General features: G+C 48.1%; 1 protein-coding gene across 3 annotated transcripts in view; it reads left to right on the top strand.

Annotated features, from left to right (window-relative positions):
- Positions 1-2,118: 2,118 nt before the first annotated feature.
- The window catches only part of ARHGEF4 (Rho guanine nucleotide exchange factor 4), a 253,138-nt gene continuing 228,087 nt past the window's right edge, over positions 2,119-27,169 (top strand). For all 3 annotated transcript variants that reach the window (XM_027588386.1, XM_027588387.1, XM_027588388.1), the window contains exon 1: positions 2,119-2,202. In XM_027588386.1, coding sequence (XP_027444187.1) covers positions 2,164-2,202 — 39 coding nt within the window. In that variant the 5' untranslated portion in view covers positions 2,119-2,163. The remainder of the gene's footprint in view (positions 2,203-27,169) is intronic.

The following is a 27,169-nucleotide window of genomic DNA, read 5'->3' on the forward strand; positions in this document are numbered from 1 at the left end:
GCAGTGTCACTTGGGAACTTGTTAAAATGTAAATACTTGGGCCCCACCCTAGATGACTCTCCAGAAACTCTGGGGTTGGCTCAGAAGCCTGTGTACTAACTCACTCTTCAGGTGGTTCTGATGCCTGTTCAAGTCTAAGAACCTGTAATCCAGGGCTTCCTCTGCTGGTCAGAGAAGAAGTCCAGATAACTCTGGGATCTGTGGCCAGGGGTTTGTGTATTTTCATTGAACAACTCCCCCCCGCCCCCAGAGCACTTGAAGTCTTCAAAAGACAGGGAATTAACATTTGCTGAGTACCCATGAGGTTTAATTTCTCTTTAATCTCCACAGCAACCCTATCAAGCAGGTCTTGCTCTCCCAGTTTAAAGAAACAGATTTACAGGGGCGCCTGGGTGGCTCAGTTGGTTAAGTAGCCGACTCTGATTTTGGCTCAGGTCATGATCTGGGGGTCCTGGGGTTGAGCTCTGCTTCGGGCTCCGTGCTCATCCAGGAGTCTGCTTAAGGATTTTCTCTTTCCCTCTGCCCCTCTCCCTACTGGCGAGCACTCTCTCTCAAATAAATAAATAAATCTTAAAAAAAAAAAAGGAAACATGTTTACAAGGGAGACCAAGATCACACAGTTTGTGCAGAGCACAGCCAAGCATCCAAGCGCAAATCCCATGCCTTTCCTTGTACCACCATGGGCCTCAGGCACAGGCAAGCAAGGACAAACAAGGTCCATGGACCCTGGGTAATGGAGAGTAGCTATGGGGACCCAGGACTTTCAAATGATCTCATGGCCTTCTCCTCTGCTTCCAGACCCCACAAACTCTGAGCATTTACCTCTCAGGCTTTCTGGTCTGGTCTGGCTGCTCTGAGGGTCTGGGAAGAAGCAGAGCTATGTTGGCTGTAGGGTAAAAACCACTCTGCCAGGCAACACTGGACATGTGCTGCTGATTAGGAATAGCATTCAAGGGGGCCAGGAATTGGGAAGGGGTGCAAACATAGGCAGGGATATGCAAAGCCAGTCATAAGACTCTGGATACCAGACATGGTAGGCTTGGAGTGGGACTACCGTGTGACACCCATGGGCCCTTAGCACTTTTCTTTCCTGGGTCCCTTCTGGCATTAAAAATATATATATCTAACATTATTTTTTACAACTGTGTTTGTATAAAGATGACTATAATCCAGGCTGGATATTATTATCATTATTATTTTACTCAGGTTCTTTCTTTTGTTTTTAAAAGCAATTAAAATCAAAACATTTTAGGTGGTTCATAAAAATATTGTGGTCCTAGTGGCCAGTGGGAGTGTGTCCCCTGGATAGGCCTCGCGTCCCTAAACTCCACGGAGAAAACAGCCAGGACTTCCCTTTGCCCCTTAGCAGATAACAGCTCTGCCCTACTTGAGGGATGATTCTCCACTTACATTCTACCGGCAGGAGTATACCTGGAACCGTAGGGAGACGAGCAAGAGTGAGTTCTGGACTAAGAATTAGGTCCCAGGGATTCTAGTCCACACTTGCTTCCCACCAGATGCGTGAGCTCAGACATGTTGCTGAGCCTCTCTGGGACTCAGTTTCCTCACGTGGTAAATGAGAACATTGGGCAAATGCTCTGTAAATTCTCAAAAATTGAAAAGCAAAGCTCTCAGGCAGGAAGAGAGGCCGCCCCTTCCCCGGAGTGGGAGCAGAGACAGACAAAGTCGCCTGATAAGGGTTTGGCGGACAGGCCCAAGGGACCCCGCGCGATGCGCGCCTGTGTTTTGTAGGTGCAGATGTGCAAGGTGCGAGTGCGCTTGTTCTTTCTTAGGAAACACTCCTAGGCTCCCAGTCCCAGCGGGAACTTCGTGGGAAGGGGTGTGGGGAGGTGTTCCCTGGGGTCCCTGGGCCGCGTCCGCGAATGGCCCCGCCTCTCTCCAGCTCTGCGGGGGACCCACACCCAGAGCGGGCGGGGCGGGCGCCTGGGCGCGTCCCCTGAGACCCGCACGTGCCCCGAGCGGCCCAGCGCGGGGAGGCGGGGCGTGTCGGCGGCCCGGGGCGGGGGCCGGGGCGGGGCGCGGGCTGGCGTTCCGGGAGGGCCGGCTCAGCAACGCTGCTCTCGGTCCTGCGGGCTGGCTGCGGCGCCTCGGCTTTGCGCGCCTCGGCTTTGCGCGCCTCGGCGCGGCGCCCCGCGGGCCACCATGCTCAGCGTCGTGCACTTCCTCCGGAGCTTCTTCAAGGTGAGAGGAAGCTTCCGCGGCCCCGCGATCGGCGCCGGGCAGCGTCTGGCCGCGCGTGGGGAGAGCCGGCGTGCTCCGCTGCGCCCAGGGCCAACTGCTGGGCACCGGGTGGGTGGGGGTACCTGGCCACCCCCAGCTTTCCGACGTGCCGACCGGGAGACCGAGAGTGTGGCCGCCTCAACCTCAGGGAGGGAGAGGTGCGGCGTCGGAGGCTCCCGCCGGCCAGCCTCTGCCAAGGGCAACAGACCGCCCGGTACCCGGCCTCCCCGGCACCTACTGGCCCTCGGCAGGCAGGGCGCTTGGCAGCCTAGGCCCCTGCAGGACCGTCAATTCTGGGAAGGACGGCTTGTGCCTGACGCCGTAGGTGCCCAGGAAGTGGTTGATATTATTATTACCTCCGTTGAGGGTACTCAAGGGTACCAAGGGAGGGTACCAAGGAGGTTGGGGCACCATTTTGAGGAAGGTGTATCTAAGCAGGAAGAGGGGAACAGGAACCTGAGAGAGTGTTAGACTTATGCCCAAGGTAGACCCTCCCCAGACCCAAAGTCTCTTGACTATTCACAAGTGGCCACCGGGACCCATTCATCTGGGGAATCTCTGGCTCCCCTGCCCCCAACGGGGGACCCCAGGTGTGCAGTAGGCTCCAGGGCACTATCAGAGGGGTAGCCCTCTGCAGATTGCCAAGCTCCACCTCCCTCGGTGAGCAAAGTGGGAGGTGGGTGGGAGGGAGGCAGGGTGGGGATAGCTTGACGCCCTGCCCAAGCAACTGTATACAAAAGAAGCAGGGAAGAGCTGCTAGAGTGACAGCCAGAGGAGTGGGCAGCTGTGAGTGGGACCAGGCCAGACAGTGAGGCTGGCCATGGTGGAAGGTCCAGCTCTGCTTAGCTGTGAGACTGCCTTCTCCTGGAAGTGCAGACTGAATGGGCTCAGAGCTCTGGGGAAAGTGGCAAGAAACTAGATGACCCAGAGCTGGACCTGCGCCCAGCTGCCCTGAGCCCGTTCCTCAGCCAGTGTGGAAGAGCAGCCTGTGGAGATGCTCACACCTTCTGGGATAATTACTTGGTTATAAACATCAGCAGAGGAGAGGGATGGAGTCTTTCAGGCTTGTAGGGTACTCACTTATGTGAATGAGTGCCGGAGATGCCTTTGGAGAACACAGGAGCCTGGCTGGTGTCAGAGTGTGGCTCGGAGCACGCAGGCACCCCCTTTTGAATTCTGAGTCTGTCTCTAACAGGGTATACAATCTTGGGACATAACCGCTTTGGTCTTTGTTTTCCGACTTCAAAAATGTGGATGATAATTCCTCACCTTCCAGGGCGGGTGAGAGGATCTTATTACAAAATGTTGTGTTTTTATAAAGACGTGAATCTGGGACCCTGTTCCTTCCCCATTTATGGCAGTGACGGCAGCAGGTCACCCAGGTAAGGGGAAGTTGGCCAGGCAGAGTCTGAGATGCCCCGCTGGCCACAGAAGGTCATGGAACAGGCAGGTGTAGCTGGGGAAGCGGTTGTTGGGTATCTCAGGGCAACCACCTTGCCCACCTACTGAGGAGCCTCCTTGGAAGGGGGAATCTTTGGGAAGGTATTCTCAAGGGACACATTATCTCACATCCCCAACCTGTTCCAGGAGGCTCTTCTACCCTTCCCTGTGCCCAGACCCCAGTGCTGGTCCTGAGATACCTCAGAATGCTCTCTCTACACATACGGGGTGATTAGATGTACCTCTCAGAGGATCTCCCTTTCTGCTGTCCTTCAGAGCCACCCTTGGGAGGGGCCCTAATACCATCACAGTCTACTTCTGGCTGTGCAGGTATATCTTGTAGAGCCACCTGTAAACACAGTTCACACATGTTCTTCCTCAGACACTGGTCATAAAGAATGCTCCAGGAGGCCACAGGTGCGGGAGGTGAAGGGAACCACCTGCTCAAATCACTTCCTGATCCCACCTGGGCCTGGGCCTGTATTGGCCACTTGATAGGCACCTGACTTGGTTGTTGATTGATCAAGAACACTGCGTTGTCCTAGGAAGCTCAGATCCTTGGATCCCAGTCAGACCCTGGTAGTGGAGACACAGTCTCCACCAAAGCCCAGGCCAAGAGCAGCTCCTCAAAATCCAGGTCCCATGTAAGACTTCTGTTGGGACTTGCTGCAGACTTTGCACAGTGTCTGGCTCTGCCGTGGGCACTCTCATGCTGTGGGGTCCACGGGGTGTGACAGAGCCCTCCACGGTGCAGGTGGACCAGAGACCTTGTGCTTGCATGGGTTCCACATGAAGCTCACTGCCTTTGGGATCACCCAGCAAATAAGTGGTAATAACACACCCAAGGAGGAAATATGTTGCTTCAAAAATCCGAGGTCCACCAAGAATTGTGCATTTTCCTTTGTGGTAGGGGCCCAATGTCCAGCAACATGTCTTTTGCTTTTAAAGGGCTGTCCCAAAATGTTCCATACAACTGGGCATCTCTGCTGCCTGCCTGGAGCCTTCACTGAAGTGAAGGGTACCTTGTCACTTGCTGTTCTCCAAGTCCTGTCAATACACAGCAGTAAACCAGCATGAGGTCCTTTGGGGTAGGAATGTCAGGGTCTCTGTTAACTAAATGGTGGCACAAAATCAGGGAGTAGCTGAAACCCCAAGGCAGGATGGTGAATTATGTTAATGTCCCTGTCTTGGGTAAAGCCGCCTACTTATATTGATCCCTGAATGTTAAGACGGGAAACATATGCACATACAGGCACCCACAGCGCCCACAGGAACAGTTTTTACCAACTCATTGGCCAAGGAACATAATGGGTCTGTTCCATTTAAGAAGATCATATGTGGGACAGCACAGAACAGTTGCAATTACATCTGAAACAATTCACTGGCATTCTTCATGATCTCAAGTATTCTGCATAAGCCAAACTGGGAAGTTGAGTAGGAATACAAGAGGGATCTCCACTCCTGGTTAGGGATTTCCTATTCACCAGAGATTATGTATTGCTTATGACGCCCTGTTTTGGAGGGGAGAGGGTGTTCCAGAGGCTTCTGGTAAAGCTTTCATACCACAAAAGTCTCCATATCAGGGATGAAGGAATCAGAATGGAGTTTCTACCAGGAACTGAGCATGTCTCTAGCAACTGAACACCCAGGAGCTCGGGAAATCACCACAGGACAGATTCAGGATCCCAGTGGGCTGCTATCAGGTTGGATGCACAGCAAGGCTCCATTCATGACCTGACGTGCCTCCCACCTCTTATGGGCCCTCACTCATGGTGGTGAGCTATAGTGGCATCCTGAGCCTCCAGGAATTAATATTAACTCTGAGCCAGTGTTCAGTAATCTCTGAAAGGTCTAGGTATTTCTCTGTATAGGGGCCTTCAGAAGGTTTACAGTATGTACTTAGGATGTTTTTGCAGGTAATTACCTTCTCTTCATTGAAGGAACTTTGGATCTATTGACTCAAGTTTGGGAATTAGGCAAGGGGCAGAACATTTATTGAGTGGTAATAACATGAACATTTATTAAATCAACGAACATTTATTAAATACCTCCTATCTTCCAGACACTCGTCTAGGCACTCATGGAGCCCTGTGTTTACCAGACCTAGTTTAAATTTTTTTTACATTTTTATCAATATTTTACAAGTACAATAGGACTCAGTTGGTTTTGCCCATCCATTTCAGTCCTGGCAGCCCCATGATTGATCAGTCAATGCCAAAGGGCTCCTGGCATCAAAACATTCTGATATTACTTCTCCTCCTTGTCATGTCACCTCCTGCTATCCCATCTGTAGAATTCCCCCCAAAGGTAGCGTCTCTCATCAGCATTGCCAGCTGGTAAAGAAGAGTGTTATGGCAGTTTTCCAAGATGTTGACATTCTCCTTGCCAAAGTATTTTTTGGTTCCTTGAGGGGTAGAGTGTGTCTTTTTGGTCCTCTAGGGGACATAGTTAGAAGCTGGTGAGCAGGTTGCTCTTGATAAATCTATTCTAACACTCTATTCCTTCAGATATTTGGATTCCTTCAAGTAATTTCTGGCTTTCCTGTTTCATTTTGTGGGGGGGGGGGTTATCCAGCTGAGGTTTTAGTCAACCAATGCATCACTTGCTGGAATACATCCCGGCTCTCCGAGCTAGTACACTGACTCTAGAATGGATGGGCACACCCATGTCAATGCGTTCATCCTGACCCAGAATGATGTTCTTCCCACCTTGGTCAAGTACTCTCAGTCTCAGAATCCATTTCCACCAATCTCCTCAGCTTCTTGCCAGTACATGTTAGCAGCGTTATAATTTTTTGAAACATGAGCCTTTTCCTCCATAGTTTGACTTTATAATTGGTTCTCATGGCCATGCTGAGATCCGACTCTACTTTGTTCTTGGGTCAGGGAAGGGGGCAGGGGTGGACATGAGGAGAGCTGGTCTTACTTTACAGAACAGGTGCAAACAGGCTCTTGAAGCAGCCAGAGAGAGGAGCAAGGACTCAGTAGGTTTGTGAATCCTTCTCTGTTATGGGTAACAGAGCCCCATTCCTAGAATCAGAAGTTCCACCCTTTCTTAAATGATGCTCTAACTTTCACACAGAAGCAGGAAAGCAATCCAGTGGGCTTTATAATTCATCAGCCCACAGAGGGATGGAATCAGATTGCTTTTGGTTTAGAGATGTCTCAAGCCTGTGGCTACAAAAGAGAAGAGACACTGCATATATGGTCATAGTGAGTCCCTGGGAATCAGGGATTTGACTTTGTTACTCTCCCTTTAAGCTGACCAGAACAGTTAGAAGAAATAAGCCCACCCCATGGTACTTGAATTCTTCATTCCTTTTTCTCAGGTTTTGTTGTAAGAGTCACTTTTCCCCCTAAAAGCCCCTAGTGGACATTTGGCCACAGCTGATTTGATTAGGGGTTTGCCGTGCATGCATAGTGGGATGCCAGAGTTCCATAACTTAATTCCCGATATATTTTCACTGCCATTGGCCTTAATCAGGTGGAATAACCAATACGAGACACTCCCTTCCCCTTTCCTGATGGGTCTGTTATCTGAAATCATCTTGGTACCAATTTCTTTACTAGTGACGGCTCTTGGTTACAAAAGACAGAAATAGACTCCAGTCAAGTGAAAAAGTAACTGTCTTGGCAAGTTGCAGGTAGCTCACAGGACCCAGCTTGGGCAGGGATCTAGAGAGGCAAAGCACAGTAAGTCCTTCTAGGTGGGCCAGCTGCTTAGGATGCCCCTGGAGGACACTCAGCTCTACTGCTCCTCACTGAGAATACTTTCTAGCTCCCTCTTATAGACATTTAGGTTTGTCCTCAAGATCCAAGGTCCTGGCTGGAGCTCAGCTGAGCTGCCCTTTGAAAGGTGGGAAGAGAGGGTATCTGCCCCCTTTCTATTTCTGAGATGGGTGGGCCCCAGTTTCTCAATTCTCTGGGATCCCTCCCCCCACCCCCGATCAGGACTGCTGTTCAAATGCTGGGCAGGAAAGCAACAAATACCCACTCATGGTGTGCAATTAAGGAAAAATCCCACCAGGATTCACTCATCCTCCAACTTTGGGGGTGGGAAAGTGTAAGCCCCAGGTCCCTTGGGACATTTGCTAGGGGTTCACCTACATGTTTGGACTCCTCTGTGTAAAGGTCATAGTAGGTACCTGAGGCCACAAAGTCCCTGTCCTATGAGAGGTCATAGAGAGGCTGTCCCTTTGAGTCCTAAAGAAGCTGGTCCCACTGGATGGCAGAGAGGAGAGGCTGGATGGGCAGGACAGACCAGGCATTGGGGCCAGTTGTCTACCAGGAGGCTCTCAGGACCTCCCCAGGGCTGCTTTCTCCTTGCCACTCCTCAGAGGTTCCTGCCCTGGGGCCTCCTGTCCCACAGTGTACTTAATCATAAGCCTTAGCTGTGGCCACAAGCCAGAGGTCCCTGGGCATGGTCCCCACCTTTTGTTCTAGCCCCTCACTCTGCTCCCTCTGCCAACTTGGGAGGCAACAATGATAAGATTGCCTCCACCCAGCCATTTAACATATTCCTTGAGAACTTTCATATTCTGGGTCCTCTTTTCTCCCCCTACACTGTAGACTCTGAGGGGGCAGGGCTGGGGCTTAGAGCATAGTGTGTCCTGGGAAGTACAAACGGAGACCATGAATGAGCTACAGAAGACCTCAGCCAAGTCAGAGCCCCATGGGATTGAGGGGGCCCCTTAATCCAGAGGGCCTGAGCAGGCAGGCTCAGGGTGGATGGTTCTGGAGACTCCTACAACCTTCTCTCTTAACTCGAGCAAGCCCAGCCCTACTCTCCAGACGTGGGGTGGCCCGGCCTTCCCCACCCTGGGTGCCTGGCCTCCCCTTTGCTGGGGGCAGTGACAATACTCTACTACCTGCTATAGACTCAGCCCTTAATGTGCCACTCTGAAACTCCAGCCACTGTCTGTAACCCCAGGGAGGTGCTGGGCTAGAATTTGCTCTTGATCTCATGTAGGGCTTGCTGACCCTGGATGTTTTGTTTGCTTCTCCTGCCTAGTAGAACTGGGCAGCATGCCTGCACCCTGGCTCCCTGGCTCATGAGGGGTGCTCTGTCTTTAGGGAACCCTTTCATGGTTTACTCATCTCTGCAATGGGCAGTCTCCCCCTTGCCAGTTGTAAGGCTGTGAATTTAAGTGATATTGCCTGTTCTGGCCCCATGCCTGGCTTCTAAACCCTCCTGAGGTACCCAGTCTGAGCCTTCTGAGGGTATGGGTGGTGCTGTCTATGGGGCCCTGCAGCCCCTCATCTGGTGACCCATGTATCACAGGTCATCAGGTTGGGGGCTCCCCCATGCTCACAAGGTGCCCTGCCCCAGGGTGCACTTACTGCATCAGCCTCTTGGAAGATCCCCACCCCATTTCTCTTTCAGGATGTAGTGTTACCTCCAGGAAGTCTTCCTTGGTGCCTCCCTAACCCCTTCAGGCCCTTCTCTGTGCTGCAGCTCAGCTTCCTTCAGTCATAGGAGCATACTGGCTTATAATTGTTTGTCACCCCTATGCATGCACACACGCACGCGCGCGCGCGCGCACACACACACACACACACACACACACACACACACACACACACACTTATTTATTTATTTATTTTAAGTGAGCTCCATGCCCAACATAGGGCTTCAATTCACAACCCCAAGATCAAAACCGGAGCTGAAATCAAGAGTCAGACATTTAACCAATTAAGCCACCCAGGTGCACCTTTCACTCCTTCATTCAGCTTTACCTTTGTTAAGGGTCTCCTTATTGCTATTTCTGTTTCTTATGTTCTTAGGAGACCCCATGACCACCCAGGATAATTTCCTCTTCCCTCATATTCCCAGCTTTTCCATCTTCCTCTGATGTATGATATGCTATACACATGAACACAAAAACAAGCCTGGTTACCTGAGGCTGTAGCCCCCCTGAGCCGCAATTACATGTCAGAGCCACTGGCTACCCCCAGACCAAGGGGGTCAGAATTCAGGGCAGGGGCCTCAGCCCTGGCTTCTAGGCTCTGGGGTGACTCCAGCATGTAGCCTAGCTGAGCATTCCTGTACGGTAGACCCTGAGCTGCCTGCACAGTCCATCAGAGCAGGGCTGTTCTTAGGGGCTTCTCCAGACTAAAGAGAGGCTGAAGTCATACCACACATTGCCCGCCAACCCCCTACCACCCTGTAATAACCGAGGTGGGGAAGATGTGCCTCCCTGCCCAGTCGACACCACCCTGTTGACTGTAGTGAATATGGGTAAATCTCGTCGGTATCCCACTACAGACCCATCCCACCCAGGCCGGCTTGATGTGCCTTGAGCATCATCTGTGTTTGTACCAAGTAGGTTGATTGGCCTCTCTTTGACAACTTTTTGCCTATGAGCTTGAGAAGGGATCTTCTTGGAGCAAAGTCTAAGTCTAGAAGCCACCTGCTATGGCACCTGCCCCTCCTCTCGGGTCCCTTTGTGTTGGCGATGGGCCCATGGGGCCCCAGCGTGGACCAGCTCTCCCACATTGCTCAGTGTTTCTTCACGCAAACCTGTCCATCTCAGGGGTATCGTGGAAGTTAGCTCCATAGTAAAAGCATGGGAAAATGTGGGATTCCCCCAGCACAGAGTGAGCACTCAACATCTGTTAGTTATCTCCTTGTGCCTTTCTTCCCCCCAAACAAATGTTTTTGTCTTATAACCAGTGGGATTGAATGGAAATCCATGTCCTGATACTGGGTCTTGAGAGTGCTGCTTACGCTGATGCTGTTGGCTACAGTTCTTGATGTAGGGACAAAGTCTCTGTTCAGCAGGAGATCACTGGCTATTAGCAACTCGCCTCAGAGTGGTTCACACAGCCAGTGGGAGAAGCCAGGGTCCTGGGAGCGCTTTCCTCTGTGTGGACACTGAGGCTTTTGAGAAAATGGGAAATAGCTAAATGGTGGTCTGTCCATACCATAGACTACCATGCAGCAACCGAGAGGATGAGCTGCTGGTGCCTATGCTAGCCTGGGTCAGTCTCCAGAGAGTTAGGCTGAGTGAGAGAAGCCACAATGCCGAATGCTTGCATTTATCTAAAATTTGAGACAGCACTAATGAATCTCTAGTGACAGCAAACTCATCAGTAGTGCCTGGGGACAGTGCGTAGGGCAGGTGGGGGCAGGAGAGTGGGATGACACAGGGACAGGAGGTGTTGGAGGCGTGCATGGTTCTTAGTGTGGTGATAGCTTTACGCTCTTTACATGTTCAGAAACCATCCATACTTTCAGGGAGCGCACTTGTACCTGTCAGCTACCTCCTCTCAGTCACACCTCTGGCAGGCCAGGCTGTCTCCTTGGCAGAACCAGCCTGAGGTCTCCCAACCAAAGCCTCTCAGAGCACCCTTTCTTCTCTGAAAACAAGTCCTTTGCTGTGTGCCATGGGCATAGAGACCATGATGGTTAGTGAGAGCAAGGTGGAGGCCCCGTCCAAAATAGAGGAAGGTGATTCTGGCTTCCTCGTCTCAGCAGGAGACATCATTAGGACAAGAATGTCTGTGCGTCATCAATGATGTGTCAGTTCTGGCTAGTTCTATAATAGGTATAAGGCCTGGGCACTGTGCCCACCTGGGGTGCTTGGTCATCTGAGGCCTCACTCCTGGGAGTATGCAAATGCCTCCTTGCATCTCAGTGAGGTGGTGTTAGAAGAACTGGCTGTGGCATTTGGGTCTGGTGAGGTGGGTTTGGGGAGATTTATGGAAGCAGGGCTTTGCTCTCCACTGGATATGGGAAGGAAGCAGGGGCAATTCTTAAGAAATCTTTCCCAGCACAAGGGACAAGTCTGAGTCTAGATCTGGGACTGGTAAAGGGGCAGCCATTGCCCAGAGTAGCCAGCCCGCGGCTGTTTGGTCTTTGTGAGCAGGACAACATGCATGTTCCATCTGTGCCCAGATCTGAATATGACAGGTGCTTGTTTCTCCATCGTGGTCCTAGAGTGGCCCTGCCTAAAGATGATGTTCTGTGACATTGTTCACGTTCCACAGGATGATGCCAGGGCCCAGCTGTGACACCAGACCAGCTCCTGCATGTTGTGATGGCTGTCATCTTTCTTGCTCATTTGGAAATGAGTAGGGTACATATCTAACCCCCGAGAACTTTATCCACAAATACATGGCAAGACATTCCCAGCCCTGGTTACTACAGAGGGGGCCCAAGCAGGTATTTCTGGAAAAGCCCTGGGGGTGATTCTGCTGTGTACCATGGCTAAGAGCCCACATATATTCCTGACTTGCTGAGTCCAGCAGAGCTGGTGCTCTGTGCCCCTCTCTCACCCACTCCCCCAACTAAGCCAGCTCCACTCTTCAGCAGGTTCTCTCCTCCCCACTCAAGAATCCAACCTTGCCCGGCCCTGTAGGCTGTCTACATGCTGCTCAGTGCATGAGCCAAATCTCACCAGGGGGCAGCTATGCACCCTGTCTCTGTCCCTTAATATCTGCTTTTTACCTGGAGATGAATGCCTCAATCCCAAGAAGCCACAGGGAGAGTGTGAGTCCTCACAGCTGACTGGGCAGAAGCTGTAAGACAGAGAGACAGAGGAGGTATTAGTCACCACAGTGGACTTAGGGGCACCATAAAATCCTAACTGCATATTTGGTATGTCTTAGTTATCTAAATCCTCAGTCTTCGTATCTGTAAAATGATGTCTCTATAAGATGGTTGTGAAAGTCAATATGCTCACATTTGTAACATGCCTAGCCTGGAGACCTTGAGTGTTCCTGAGGACTAGACTCCAAGGCAGGAACACATTGGTACTCTGTCCCCTGCTGGGTCTACCCCAGTCCCTTGTCTATGAGTTCTGGAGTTTATAAAATGTCAGGTAAGGGTTCATTGGAGAAAAAACACTGTTTTGGAGAAGGTGTGGCCACCAGCTGGAGGGCAGTGAGTAAGACGGGGTGGGGGGGAGGGCGGTCACTAGGAAGGCAGCTCCGAAAGGACAGCTAATGTGGCCCCACCCCTGTGTGCAGCCTGGTGCCTCTTCCCCTGCTCCACCTCCCCAGGCCAGCCTTTCACCCTCCCCAGAGACCCTCCTCCAGCCCTGTCTCAGGAACAGGGCCGGAGCTGAGCCTCTGGACAGGGAGTTTTGTGGGCAGACATGTGTGGCAGGTCGCCTCTGGGTGAAGCTGACTGGCCTCATGCAGACCACAGATATGGGAGAGGCCCCATGGGGAGCAGAAACTCCTCAACACAAAGGGGAGGGAGACCTAGATATTGGAGATTGGGAACAGGTCGGGAAGGGGCACTGAAGGCCCCAGTCTCCAAGGTAGGAGTGGGGCTGTATTTGCAGTGTGATAGTATTTGTGTGAGACCACGTTCTCTGGGGCAAATGTGCCCCACTGACCACTGCTGTCTTTCAGGGCTGCCCTCTGAAGCTGCCGGGGGGAGTGCAGTACCTCCCTCGGGCCAGGATCTAATCTAAAGCATCCTACACTCTGGCCCATTATACTGATTTGAATCCTGAAATTCAGTTCATTCATTCTAACACAGAATTTGCTAAACCCTGTTTGATCCCAGGCCCTGTGCTAAGGAGACTAAGCCATGAGCAAGACATAGCCTGTCCAGCCCCTGATAAGTGATTCTGAGCACTCCTGAGTTGTAAGACCAGCAACCTTTTGAGTATTCAGTAGAGAATGTGAACCCACATGCTGAAAACTCTCCCTGCTTTTGTGTGCATGTACCTTCTGCTTACAATTTCAGAGGCCCACAAAGCCTATGGATGGCAAGTTAAGACCCCTGCTCCAATGGCAAGCTCCTAAAGACCAGGGCCACTGTTTCTCTTTCCCACTCTCAAGTGCCCAGCATGGAGCTTTGAGTGAAGTGAAGGCTCTGCATGTTTCAGTGAGGTGACTGGTAACATGGCCCTTTATTCCAGGTCACTGAGACCGGGGTCCTAGGGGTAAGAAGGGAGAGACAGGCCCACCAGACAAAGAAGTATTGCCTGCCTGTGTGCACCCCAGGCCAAAGGGTGCCACCCCCCCATGGCAGAAGAGGAAAGACAGCATGTGGGTTGCTGCTCCTTGCTATCACTCTGTGTCTGCAGCCCCAGTCCAGAAGCTCCTCTCTGCAAGTCCAGTGGCCTGGATTCTGGCTCTTACGGCCCCACTTGGTGTGGCCTCTAGCAGAGCAGACTCTTGGAGCATGTTTGTTCTTCTATAAACTGGGCACAGTTTACCTGGTGCAGCTCCCTCTGAAGAGTAATAGGAGAGCGTTAGGGATCTCAGGAAGCTTTGGCTCCTCACAGGGGTTTATAGAGAGGACACTCTGTTGAGTGTTCAATGTCATGTCCCAGAGGCACAGAGACAGGCAGGACAGGGAGACTTTGGGATGCATGGAAGTTTTCTGTATCCTCTATAGGGGGTCACTCCCTTTGCTGTCCACAGAGGCAGCCCTGACCAGGGACCCCAGTGCCCTAGCTGCCAGGTATGGGCACAGCAGTCACCTACTCCTGGGGAATGCCCCGGAGGGCTCGTCCAGGTCACCATTCTCCATGGAACCTGAAGAAGACTCACTTCAGATTACTCAGGAAAGGCCCTGTAATTTCCTACCTTCCCTTGAGTCTAAGATGAACTTTTTAAAAAACAACTTAATACTTTTGAAATCAAGATGCACTTACAATTGATGTGTGCATTTAAAAGTGATTTATTTGGGGCGCCTGGGTGGCTCAGTCATTAAGCGTCTGCCTTCGGCTCAGGTCATGATCCCAGGGTCCTGGGATCGAGCCCTGCATCGGGCTCCCTGCTCTGTGGGAAGCCTGCTTCTCCCTCTCCCACTCCCCCTGCTTGTGTTCCCTCTCTCACTGTGTCTCTATCTGTCAAATAAATAAATAAAATCTTTAAAAAAATAAATAAAAAATAAAAGTGATTTATTCTTCCCTCTTAAAAGCTATCATTAACTTAGTGACATCTTTGCATTGAGGAAATAGAATAGTTATAAACCTCATATATGATCAAGAAACATAGTGTGTGACATCCCTAGGAGACCCCAATTCCAGCCCCCCACCACCACCACCTGGAGGCTTGTAACTGCTGGATCAGGCCAGTCTGGCTCACTGAGGGTTCTTGAAGGAACTTGGAGTGCACACTTCCAGAGTATCCTCAAAGTGACACACGAAGATAGCTGGATAAGCCTCCCTAGGAGGAAGGAACAGATTCCCCCAAATTCCCACAGAGGATCCAGCCCTAGTCCCCAAAGCCATCTATATCACATCTTACTAGAAATGTGTGTGATCAACATGATTTATGTCTGAGGGACAGAGTAAAAGCCGCGTTGGCTGAGTGTGTGCTGTATCCTTCTTCATGCAGGTAGAGTCACCTCTCAGGGCACTTCAGGGGAACAGGCACTTCTGGTGACCCCTGTGGTCTGGAGTCTGCCCAGAGAGTTATTGATACAGACAGTGGCTGGGTCACCACATTCAAAGATTGCTTTTTTCTGGGAACTGGCTCTATGCTTCTCCAGTGAGCCAGGTCCTGGGACCCCCTCCAACTTGTCTATCGCCCACAACTCCCAATTCCAAATCCCCCCCAAATGGCCCAATGCCTCTCTCAGGACACACAGGCTCCTCTGTGGTCCAGCTGCATGTGTCCTAACACAACGGGCCACACAATAAATAAAACACCCACCAGTGGGTAGTGAAGACAAACTGTGAGAATGGCAGATCCTCCAGCAGGGGTGATGCGGCAGCAGCCAGGCAGGTGTATCTCCTCACAGAGGCCTCAATTTGTAGATGAAAGAATTAAAACTCTTCGAGGTGGTGAGCACAGTGGTGTTGGGGGAACAAAGAAGTAATGGAACAAGATCCAACTTCAAAACCCCCACTTGGCTGCATAGTGGGCAGCCCTAGCAGTTTAGGCTTTCCAGGGAGACCCTTTCTGATGACGTTCTGGGGCCATCCAGGCCCTCTGTCATGCATGTGCTTCTGTGTCAGAAGAAGAAGACTATCCCTGTGCAGAGCATGATATACTCCAGGCCCCACCATGCAGCCTGCAGAATAGCCTGGGCTGGGACCTGGGACTGCCATGCCTGCAGATCCACTATAAGCAGTTCGCTCAGTCCTCTGAGTAGGTCTGTTCTGGTGCAAAACTAGAATAATCATCTTGCTGGGTTTCCCACTCAGGGCTGTGGAATGGTCAGATGGGATGTGAGGTTCTCCAGGTTTGTGCACTGTGTAGGACACTAATCAAAAGTCAGGAGTCCTGACTGCTATTGAAGTGCAGACATGCTTGCATTTGGAGAAGGACAAGTACTGACTGTAGCTGGGATGGGACAGGTTCTCTGTGACCAAAGGTCAGTGCATGCCTTTCCCTTGCCTGTGGTGGGGCGAGGAGAGAGGCGAGATCTGGGAAAGACAGGGCAGAGAGGACACAAGTCAGGATGTGGCCATAAATGGTGACAGACATTGTCTGCTGGCCACAAGTGGGTGAGGCCCACTCCATATGTGGCTTGTTATTTCATTTGTTGGGAGAAGAGCCTGTGCAGGCTCCACACCCAGCTCTGGTTTGCATTAGTTGTGCAGTGTTGTTTCTTGGGCAGCTATGTCTTTTCAGAAGAAGGAAGGCTACGCTCTTCCCCCACGAGATGGACAGCTAGGATATGTGGGCAAGAGTGGGCTCCAGTCAGCGCCTGGGAGGATTTCCTTCAGCTTGGGCAAACCTCTTTTGCTTGGCCTAAGGAGGAACAGGACCTGGTGCCAGGGTTTAGATGGGTGGCTGCACACTGTCTCTCGTCCTAGAGATTGGAGTGGGGTAGGCTGTGGGTCTCCAGTGTACCTGCGAAGCTGCAGGTCAGAGGCCAGCATTTTGTGGGTCACAAGAAAAAGCAGAGTGACAGCACCAACATGGACACATGGCTACTGGAATCCTCCTGACTGCTGCTGTCCTCAGCTCACCTGTGATCCAGAGTAAGTCACTGACCCTCACAGGCCCTCCGTGGACATAGCCAGCAGGAAACGTGAGGATATTAAGAGTCACTGTGCCAGTGTCCTGGAGATTCTATAACATTCATGAGACATCACGAGTTAATGTTTGTACACTCAGACATTGGGAGTCAGAAAGACCTCATCCCGATTTAAACACCACCAGACAGTAGCTTGTGCAAATAGCTTGGGCAGGTTGTTGTTCTGAGCTTCATAAAGGTGTGTGTAGAATAAAGACAATACCACCTGCATCATTTTAGGATTAAATAATGTATAAAAAGGTACAAGATGTGGTGAGCATTGCATACTTAGCTATTTTGTTATTATAGATGTTATTTTTATAATAGGAGAGACAAATTCCTCCAACTTCACAATTTTCACTCAGAAGTGTTGCTGAGCATCTGCTCTTGTGGGCCCTGTGCTGTGCCGGGAGCTGGGGTTCTAGAGGGACTGAGCCATGCTGTCCCCTCAGCAGAGCCTGTACGTCTAGTGGGGGAGAAAGATCAGCCGATAGCAGCTGCAGCAACAGCATCAATGGCAATAACAACAGCAATGTCTGTGCAGCCGGGGACTGAACCAAAAAGCAGTCAGAATTAGGGCGCCCAGGAGACGAAGCACTCCTGGGAAACCAGGGAGGCAGACAGGTAAGTAGGCCATTATGCAGGACTGTGGGAGGCACTGGTGTCGGGGTGCCTGAGAACCTCAAAGAAGGCGGCACGGCTAAGGTGGGACTTGAGGGAGACTCTGAAGCGTGAGCTGAGGGGGAGCCTGGTGAAGCAAGAAAGGACAACATGCAAAAAGGCAAAGGATCAGTGAGGGTGTATGTTGCGAGCATGCGAGTCTCAGGAGAAGCACAGGGTATGCGCTGGGACATGGAAGAGATAGTTCTGGAAGCAGAGTAGGACCAGGATGGGCCTTAGCCCAGACATTTCCTGAGGGTGGTGGAGAGTCGGAGTGGTGACATCAGATGTGGGTTGCATACAGCACAAATGATTGATTGAGAATGAAGCTGTATCGTACCTTACCAGATGATAACTCAAATCCATAGAAGGAAATGAAGAGAATCAGAAATGGTAACTAAGAAGGTTAATATAACAAACTCTGTAAATATATACTTCTCTCAGCTTTTTAAAAATACATAAAATTGGAAGCACTTGGGTGGCTCAGTCAGTTGAGCGTCCGACTCGGTTTTGGCTCAGGTCATGATCTTGCGGTTGTGGGAGAAAGCCCCACATCGGACTCCACACTCAGTGTGAAGTCTGCTTCAGATTCCTTCTCCCTCCTCCTCTGCCCATCCTGGCTCACGCTTGCTCTCTCTCTCTAAAATAATTAAATAAAATCTTTAAATATATATATATATAAAATTGTATAGAGTAATAATTATAGCAACGTGTTGATGGGTTTGTAACATCTATAGACACAGTGTGTACAAAACTAATAGCACCAAAAAAGGAGAAGAAAGTGGAGCTATATAGAAGTAAAGTTTTTATATCTCATTGGAATTAAGTTCATATAAATCTGAAGCAGATCCTGGTAAGATGAGATGAATATTGTAAGCACTAAGAAAACAACTAAAAAAGTGTGGGAAAAAAACACATTAAAGAAATTAAAATATCACACTAGAAGATATTCTAAAGGCAAAGAAGGTAATGAAGGAGGAACACAAAAAAGACATGACACATAAAGAAAATGAGACTAAGTGGAAGATCTCATCTAAAGCAGAGGTTGTCAGAATGGATTAAAAAAAAAAAACCCAAATCAAAAAAACTACATCCAACTGGGTTGTTCCTGACTTGTGATGTTTCCACTTACTAATTTTTCACTTTATCATGGTGCAAAAGCAATACACATTCAGTAGAAACTGTACTTTGAATTTTGAATTTTGATCTTTTCCCAGGTAAGCAATATGTGTTAAGATACTGTCTCGTGATGCTGCGCAGGAGCAGTGAAGACAGCTCCCAGTTAGCTGTGGGACCATGAGGGCAAGCAACTGATACATTTACAACCGTTCTGTTTTTCACTGTCCGTAGAACATTCAATAAATTACATGAGATATTCAACACTTTATGATAAAATAGGCTTTTTGTTAGATGATTTTGCCCAACTATATGCTAATGTAAGTGTCTGAACATGTGTAAGGTGGGCGAGTCTATGTTTGGTAGGTTAGGCATATTAAATGCATTTTGACTTATGATATTTTTAACTTATGTTGGGTTTATTGGGATGCAACCCCACTGTAAGTCAAAGACACTCTGTATATGCTCTTATAAGAGACTCTTTAGATTCAAATACACAAATATGTTGAAACTTAGAGTGGAAAAATATACTGTGAAAACAACATGAACACGAGTGACTATACATGTATCAGCCCAAACAGGCTTTAAAACAAAAAATTTTACTACAGATAAAGAGGAACTTTTTGTTGTTGTTGTTAGTTCATAAAATTTTTTTGTTTTACACTTTTTACACCAATGTAACAAAAAGGTGGGAGGCAAGGGGAGGTGGACAGTGTTTTTTATGCCTATAAATGGGGGGGCAGGTGGGGGCCTGGAGCAAATGAAAACACACGGTCTCTGTGGAAATATGGAGAGTTCTGATAGCAAAACGTGGTGGGAAGGAGGCCTCAGACACGGAGGGTGTTTATGGGCTTTATTCTCAGGGAGAGATGGTGCTGTGTGGTCAGTGAAGCCGGTGTTATGTGACCTGGTGGGGAGGTGAGGGACGGGGGAAGGGAGCAGAAGACAAGTTCTCTAAGAAAGGAATCTAATGAGCTTGTAGTGTGTCCAGGCAGCGTGGAGCTGAGCTCTAACACTGCTGCTTTCTCTTCAAGGCCTCCACCAGGTTATTCTTAACAGCTTCTTGCTTTGATTGGTCTGTGAAAGTCTGCACAGACCTCAGCAAGAGGGACGTTTTATAATGATAAAAGGGTTGATCCATCCAGATGATATAATAATCAAAAATACGTATGTACTTAATAACAGAGTCCCAAAGTATAGGAAGCAGAAATAGGCAGAATTGATGGGAGCAATAAACAATTTAATAATAATAGTTGGAGACTTCAACATCAGACTTTAATTAATTGATAAAACAAGTAGGCAAAAGACCAACAAGGATACAGAGGACTTGAACAACACCATGAACTATTTAGAACTAATAGACCTCTATAGAACATTACCCCAAACAAAAGTAGAATACACATTCTTCTCAAGTGTGAATGAAACAGTCTCCAGAATAGACCATATGTTAAACCATAAAACAAGCATAAAAAATATAAAAAGATTGAAATCATACAAAGTATGTTCTTCAACTAAAATGGAATTAAGTTGGAAATCAATGACTGAAAAACATTTGAGAAATGACAAAGAAACATAAAAATTTGGTCTGAAAAAACTTTTGTGCTGCAAACAAAAAAAAAATACCATCAAGAAAGTTAAAAGTACACAGAATGGGAGAAAATATTTGTAAATCGTATATCTGATAAGACATTTATATCCAGGATTTACATAAACAACGCTTACAACTCAATAATAACGCAACCCAAATGTAAAAGTAGGCAAAGGATTTTGAATTGCTATTTCTCCAGAGAGGCTGTACAAGTGGCCAATAAACACATCCAAATTTGCTCAGTATCACTAGTCATTAGGAAAATGCAAATCAAAATCACAGAGCACTTCACACGCACTAGCATGGCTGTAATAAAAAAATATAGAAAGTGTTGGTGAGGATCTGGAGAAGTTGGAAGCCTCATACATTCCTGGCTAGACTGTAAAATGGTGCAACCACTTTGGAAAACTGGCAGTTTTTCAAAGTGTTAAACATAGTGTTACCACCTGACCCAGCAGTTCCCCTCTATGCATTTATGCAAGAGAAATGAAAGCATACATCCACACAAAGACTTGTACATGAATACTCAGAGCAACTTTATTTATAATAGTCCCAAACTATGAATAACTCAAATGTCCATCAGCAGTTGAGAGGAAAAACAAATTGTGGCATATCCATTCAATGGAATACTGCTCAGCAACAAAGGAATGAATTATTGACAAATACAACATAGATGAATCTCAAAATAATTATGGCTAGTGACAGGAGCCAGTCACAAAGATGACATACAATCCCACCTATAGGAAATATTCAGAATAGGCAAGTCTATAGAGACAGAAAGTAGGGTGAGGTTGAGATGTGTTTGTTGGGATGTGTAATAGGGAGGGAATTCTAGTAGGATTTCCTCTGAAGGGAGGGGAAACATTCTCAAAGTAGATTGGGGTTTATGGTTGTACAACTCTATGAGTTTATTTAAAAAAATCCAATCGTCTACTTTAAATGAGTAATCTGTATGGTATGTAAATTATACCTCAATAAGTCTTTAAAAAGGTGAGGAGGTATAAGTGACAGCAGCTGGATTTAACAACTTCCCTTTGATGGCAAGGGCATGAAATGGCTACGTGTTTTGGGAATGGAACCAGTCAACTGGCCAGCATTTCTCGAATATCTCTGTCACGTGCAGAACTCCTACAATGCTGCAAAATACAGAGTTGTGTTTCTTGTTCTCACAGGAGGAGCTTGTTATTTAAGCAAGGATTTGATTAGGAAACTAACAACCACAATTTAAGATTTTGAAGGATTTGGGGAGGGTTAGCATAGTGATAACAGGCATCTCAAAAGGGAGACATTTGCACTGGGCCTTTCCAGATAGGTGGGCTTTGAGTAGATGGTGGGGGTTTAGAGAATTGTTTTCAAGTGCTCCATCCCTGTGCAACCCTCTCAGGTGCCTTCTGAGGCTGCCTGCAAGCTATTGGGCAGCTGTAATTGCTGGAAAGTCACTCTTGTATTAAATAGAATTTTTCTCCTGTCGATAATACTGTCTTACCGTTTATAATACAGTAATTATTGCCAGAACTGTGCTGAGTCTCAGAAATACTGTCTCAAGTAATTCTTCCCACATGAGAAAGGTTCTGTTATTATCCTTCTCTTCCTCCTCATCATTATTTTCCAGAAGGATCTGGCCCCTAGGTATTGCGTGGCCTACCCACAGTCCCAGTCCCAGCTCTCACCTTCATGTGCCCCTGCAGTACTGTCATTAGTGGATGTCCTTTCTTTCCTCTAATCCACACAGAACATGTCTAATTTCTCTCCCATGTATTAGTTAATAAAGGTGAAGATCTTTAATCTTTTTCTGCCTTTTAAGGCATCTTTTTTCCCCCTGGGGTTAAACAAACTCCATTGCTTAATCATTCTTCCTTCAACATGATTTTGAGCTTATTTCGCATCTTGATCACTGTTCTGTGATCAAATCTGTCAGGATTTTACTGAAGCATGGGCCTCAGAACTGAGATCAGGCTACTGTGGTCTGACTGGCCCAGGGGAGTGTGGGACTTGACCTCATTCTTCTTCTGTACAGTGTTTGTCAGTTGATGCATCCTAAGATGGCATTAGCTCTTTGGGCAGCCACATTCCTTTGTGGATTAAAATCCCTGCCAAGTTAGGTTCAGGACCTGAACAGGGGAACCTTTTTAGAACTGAATAAAAATACCAGGTCTGCTATAGGGTCTGGATGAGGTTTGGACCTACTAACAGCAGGATGGCCTCATTCCACCTAGGACCAGCCTTAAAAATAAAGTAAGAGGTGGCCATTTACATGGTACTCAATAAAATAGGCTTGGTAACTCCTAAAATCTCTCTTCCTAGAGCCTCATTATTCTGATATCTGATACTTTTATTCCAGAATCCATTTCCTTGCCTTTTTCAGCTCCTAGTGACAGCCTGAATTCCTAGGCCTATGACCTGCTCCATCTTCAAAAGCATTACTTCATCTCTGCCTTCAGCATTACGCAGTCTCCTCCTCTGATCCTCCTTCATCCCCCTGAGAAGGCCCATGGTGATTACATTGGGCCCACTTGGATGATCTAGGGTGAGCTCCCCATCACAACATCCTGAACATAATCATATCTGCAAAGTCTCTTTTGCCATAAAAGGTGACATTCACAGGTCCTAGATATTAGGACATGAACACCATGGGAGTTATTATTCAGCCTACACAGAAGGTATTTCACAGATGTGATAAACTGTCTAATTCATGGTTTAGAAAGATCTGTCTGGCAACAGAGTGGGAAGAGTAAGGCTGGAGGCCTACAGAGTACTTCGGAAGCTGCTAGTAATGAGAGGGTACACCTGGATCAGTGGCAATGGGACAGAGAAGAGGATTTATGTGGAGCACTCAGGACGTATAACTAGACTTGGAGCCAGTTAGGATGTGGGATGAATGAGAGAGGAGGTCTAGAAGGGCTCAGGGTTTCTGTGCTCATCAGTTGGCTCAATGATGGTATGATTGATGAATAGGGAATACAGAAGAGGCAGAGAGAGGTCACTGTGCTTGTTTGGAACCTGACTTTGAGGTGTCTATGAGATAAGCAGTGAGCCCTGGTAGGCAGTTAGATCTGCAGGTCTGGAGAGGAAGGTGGTGACAGCTATTTTGTGTGCTGAGCACACAGGCAGCACTTGAAGCCACAGTAGACCAGATGACCCAGGGGCTGTGTCTAGAATTAGAAAGAGCATAGAAGCTGCCTGGGGGGACAATGGCTTCCACAGTTAGGGAGAAATAAGGGTGTGGGAAGAAGCCAGAGAGGCAGGGGGAGCACCAGCAGAGTACGTCCTGTGTTGGAGCAGAGAGTTGATGCATTTGCACTCAAACAGAGCCCTTTTTCCCCTGAGAAATGGCCACTTCTTATCAAGTGAAACCCTGTAAGAAAAGGGTAGAAATGGTTCTGTGTATTTGCTTGTTGACCTTGGGGGCCAGGGGCTCTTGCTGGGAACTGAATTGTTTCGTGGACATTAGGTGCATGCAGACATAGAAGGAGCTGAGTGAGGCCCCCTCACTGGAACTAGTCATGGCTAATGGGACCCATTTTGCTCTCAGGCTTGCCCTGGCAACAACTGAAAAGCTCTATTATTTGCCTTTCCGGGCACATTCACTGAAGAGGCTCAAGGTTTTGGTGCAATGCAAAAGTCTCCTGCCTCTGAGAACAATAGTCAAACTCTTCAGTCATTCCCATACAAGGGCCTTGTATAGAAATACTTCTGTGGGAGAAATTAGTGGCCTTCGAGACTGTGTCTTCTATATGTGTTGCCGCTTTTCCCTCATGCAGCTTCCTCCCCAGCCCTGGCGAAGGAGGAGATAAGAGGACAGAGCAGGTGAATGTTGGCAAAATGTGTAAAGACAAGGCCTAACAGGAGAGGTGAGACTTAACATGGCCATTGAGAATAGGATAGGACTTTTGGTAGAACTGGGTAGTCAGGAAGGGGTACATTTCAGATGGAGGGATGGGCACGTTAAGATGAAAAAGCAGAAGAGAGCACGAAATGTATAGGGGCAGGGCCCAGAGACTGGCTTAGCTGGAGGGAGTACATCCCTGGGCTTTGAGCTGCCAGGATACTGTCCTGGAGAGGAGATAGAGAAGGGGCTCTCTGGCCTTGTTCCTTCCTCTAGAACAGAGCAATGCTTCATGTTTGAATGGTTCTTATTTTCTTGTGTCCATTCCCATGTAATCCTCTCAGAAATGTGTGCATTGAGGTGAGTGAATTAACAAGTGCCCAAAGTCATGGCAGTCTTAGTCAGTTCCAAGATGGAAACTGAGGGAGAGGAAACTATTTGGTTGCTACTTACATGTCACAGGTTGTCATTTAATCGTCAGCTCTCCTAGGAAAAGTGCTGTCAGCCTTATTTTGTAGATGAGGAACAGAGGCTCCAAGGAGGAAGTACCTGGTCTTAGGTAGCACTGTAGTAGGCATTAGAGTAAGGGTGGGGAGCTCCCCAGAAGCATGTCTGCAGCCATGCAATATCAGAGGGAGAGGAACTCTGATTACCACATTGAACATTACCACATGACAGCCACTTGACTTTATTAATGAAAGACCACAGTTCCTAAAGGGACCCAAGGTGCCCAGCCAGATGGTGGGAAAGCTGGGGCACAAGTCACCTTTCCCAGCCCTATACTGGTCTACAAGGAACTTTTCTATACCTCAGCTTCCTGCACTTGGACATTTGCAATGTCCACTAGTCTGTGGAAGAAACATCAGTTTAACCTTATGGCATTTTCCAAAATTATTTGATTGTCAATCTCATCATTTGCCTTCCAAATCCTGTGGATCCTGCTTCAGGAGATGTTTCATGCCAGCAATCTGGGAAACTTAGGTCCACTCCCCCAGATCCTGGGAAGACCCTCTGACTTCTTGTTAATTAAAAATCAACTTGACTCATTCCCTTATGGTTCTGTCACCACTGGAGCAAGAAAAGGGGAAAGACCTTGTCTCCCTGGCTTTGATGTTAATTCTTCCTTCTGAAAATCCACAAAACAGGTTGGGCATAGAAAATGGTGAAATGTGTTTTCAGATCTTGGTGCATTACCTGTCAGCTGTGTCACCTAGGTGAGTACTTAACCTGCCAGAGCACAAAGTATCTGTAAAATGGAGTAATGGTGCCTTGCAAGGCTGCTCTGCAGTTTACATAAGAATAGGCAGTGAAACTGGGTATTTACCACAAAGATACAAATGTAGGGATCCGAAGGGGTATGTGCACCCCAATGTTTATAGCAGCAATGTCCACAATAGCCAAACTGTGGAAAGAGCCAAGATGTCCATCGACAGATGAATGGATAAAGAAGAGGTGTTATATATACACAATGGAATATTATGCATCCATCAAAAGGCATGAGATCTTGCCATTTGCAATGACATGGATGAAACTGGAGGGTGTTATGCTGAGTGAAATAAGTCAATCAGAGAAAGACATGTATCATATGACCTCACTGATATGAGGAATTCTTAATCTCAGTAAACAAACTGAGTGTTGCTGGAGTGGTGGGGGGTGGGAGGGATGGGGTGGCTAGGTGATAGACATTGGGTAGGGTATGTGCTATGGTGAGCGCTGTGAATTGTGCAAGACTTGAATCACAGATCTGTACTTCTGAAACAAATAATGCAACATATGTTAAAAAAAAGAAAAAGAAGAAGATAGCAGGAGGGGAAGAATGAAGGGGAGTAAGTCAGAGGGGGAGACGAACCATGAGAGACGATGGACTCTGAAAAACAAACTGAGGGTTCTAGAGGGGAGGAGGGTAGGGGGATGGGTTAGCCTGGTGGTGGGTATTAAAGAGGGCACATTCTGCATGGAGCACTGGGTGTTATGCACAAACAATGAATCATGGAACACTACATCAAAAACTAATGATGTAATATATGGTGATTAACATAACAATAAAAAAATTTAAAAAAAAAGAATAGGCAGTGCACCTAGTAGGAAGGGAATTGCTATTCCTTTCTCTGCAGGGAATAGGCTTAGCTTTCTAAAAATGGCTTCAAGCCTATTTCAAGTTGTTGACCTTGTTGTTAAGGGTTAATGGGTCTTCCCCTGCTGGTTATCAAAACACAGAACTCAAGCTTCTGGGAGAAGCTGGGGAGGGTACGCCATGCCAGCCTTGCACCAAGCACACCCCAGTATGCAAGCCTTGCTTTCAAAGACTTCTTCAGTCTAGAACCTGCCCTAGAAGAAACCATGGTTTTTATACTAAAACTAGAAATGTGTGATTGACAGCAGATGAAATTTTGAAATCGAGATTGTCTTGGGAAACCTGGCTCTGTTGGCATCTTGTACTCACAGGCTGTTCAGTCCTAAAGCAAAACCCCTTCTGGTTCCCCGATCCAGGCCTCTTGTCAGCAGACATTACTCCAGAGCTTGGCTCCTCCTATTTCCCAGCTTTCTTCTTTGAGCTGCTTTGAGCTGAATTATACCAATTGTGTGTCCCTTCCCCATGACCAGTGGGTACAATTGCAAATCTTACTGCTGGCAAGTTCTTTTGTCTGATGTCTGCAAGTTTCTTAATGGGGTTTCTAATGGAGTCACTCAGAAAGGAGACTGTCTTTCTGCCAGCTCCTTATGAGAGGGAAGAATTTCCCTGTTGTTTGGGGATTATGGGTTACAAGGAGATACAAAAGAGTAGAGGAGAAAGAGTGGGTGGGATATCAATGCCATATGTGTAAAACGGGAGCACCAGCACCTCACAGGGCTGTGGTACAATTTGATGGGATGGGTTCAGGCCTTCATGGTAGCCCACCTTCAAAGAGCGGGGGCCGCCTCTATTAGGCTGCCCACGGGCAGCTTCCAGCTTGCAGCTGGTCCATCTGCTCACCTGTGGCCACACATGCACAAGCTCAATATTAGCTTGCAGAGTACGCTTTAAAGAATCTTAAGGCTGCAAAGTCCAAATCAGATGACTAATATAGGGCTAACTGTGGGCACTAACTTTTTTTTGTTGCCTTTCTTAATCTTCAGAGGAATGGGCACACAAAGGCTTGGAGCCAAACTGCCTGGGTTTAAATCCTGACTCACCACTTCCTAGCTGATGTGACCATGATCAAGTTACTTGATTTCTCTGTGCCCCATTTTCATCTTCTGTAAAATGAGGATATAGTGCCTACCTCATCTGGCTGTCATGAGACTCGTGTAAGGTAAAGGTTCAATAAATATTATTGTCATTACTCCCATTTTATGAAAGAAAAAACAAGACTCAGAAATCAATA

Source organism: Zalophus californianus, chromosome 3 (assembly GCF_009762305.2).
Source record: "Zalophus californianus isolate mZalCal1 chromosome 3, mZalCal1.pri.v2, whole genome shotgun sequence".
Classification (NCBI taxonomy): Eukaryota; Metazoa; Chordata; class Mammalia; order Carnivora; family Otariidae; genus Zalophus; species Zalophus californianus.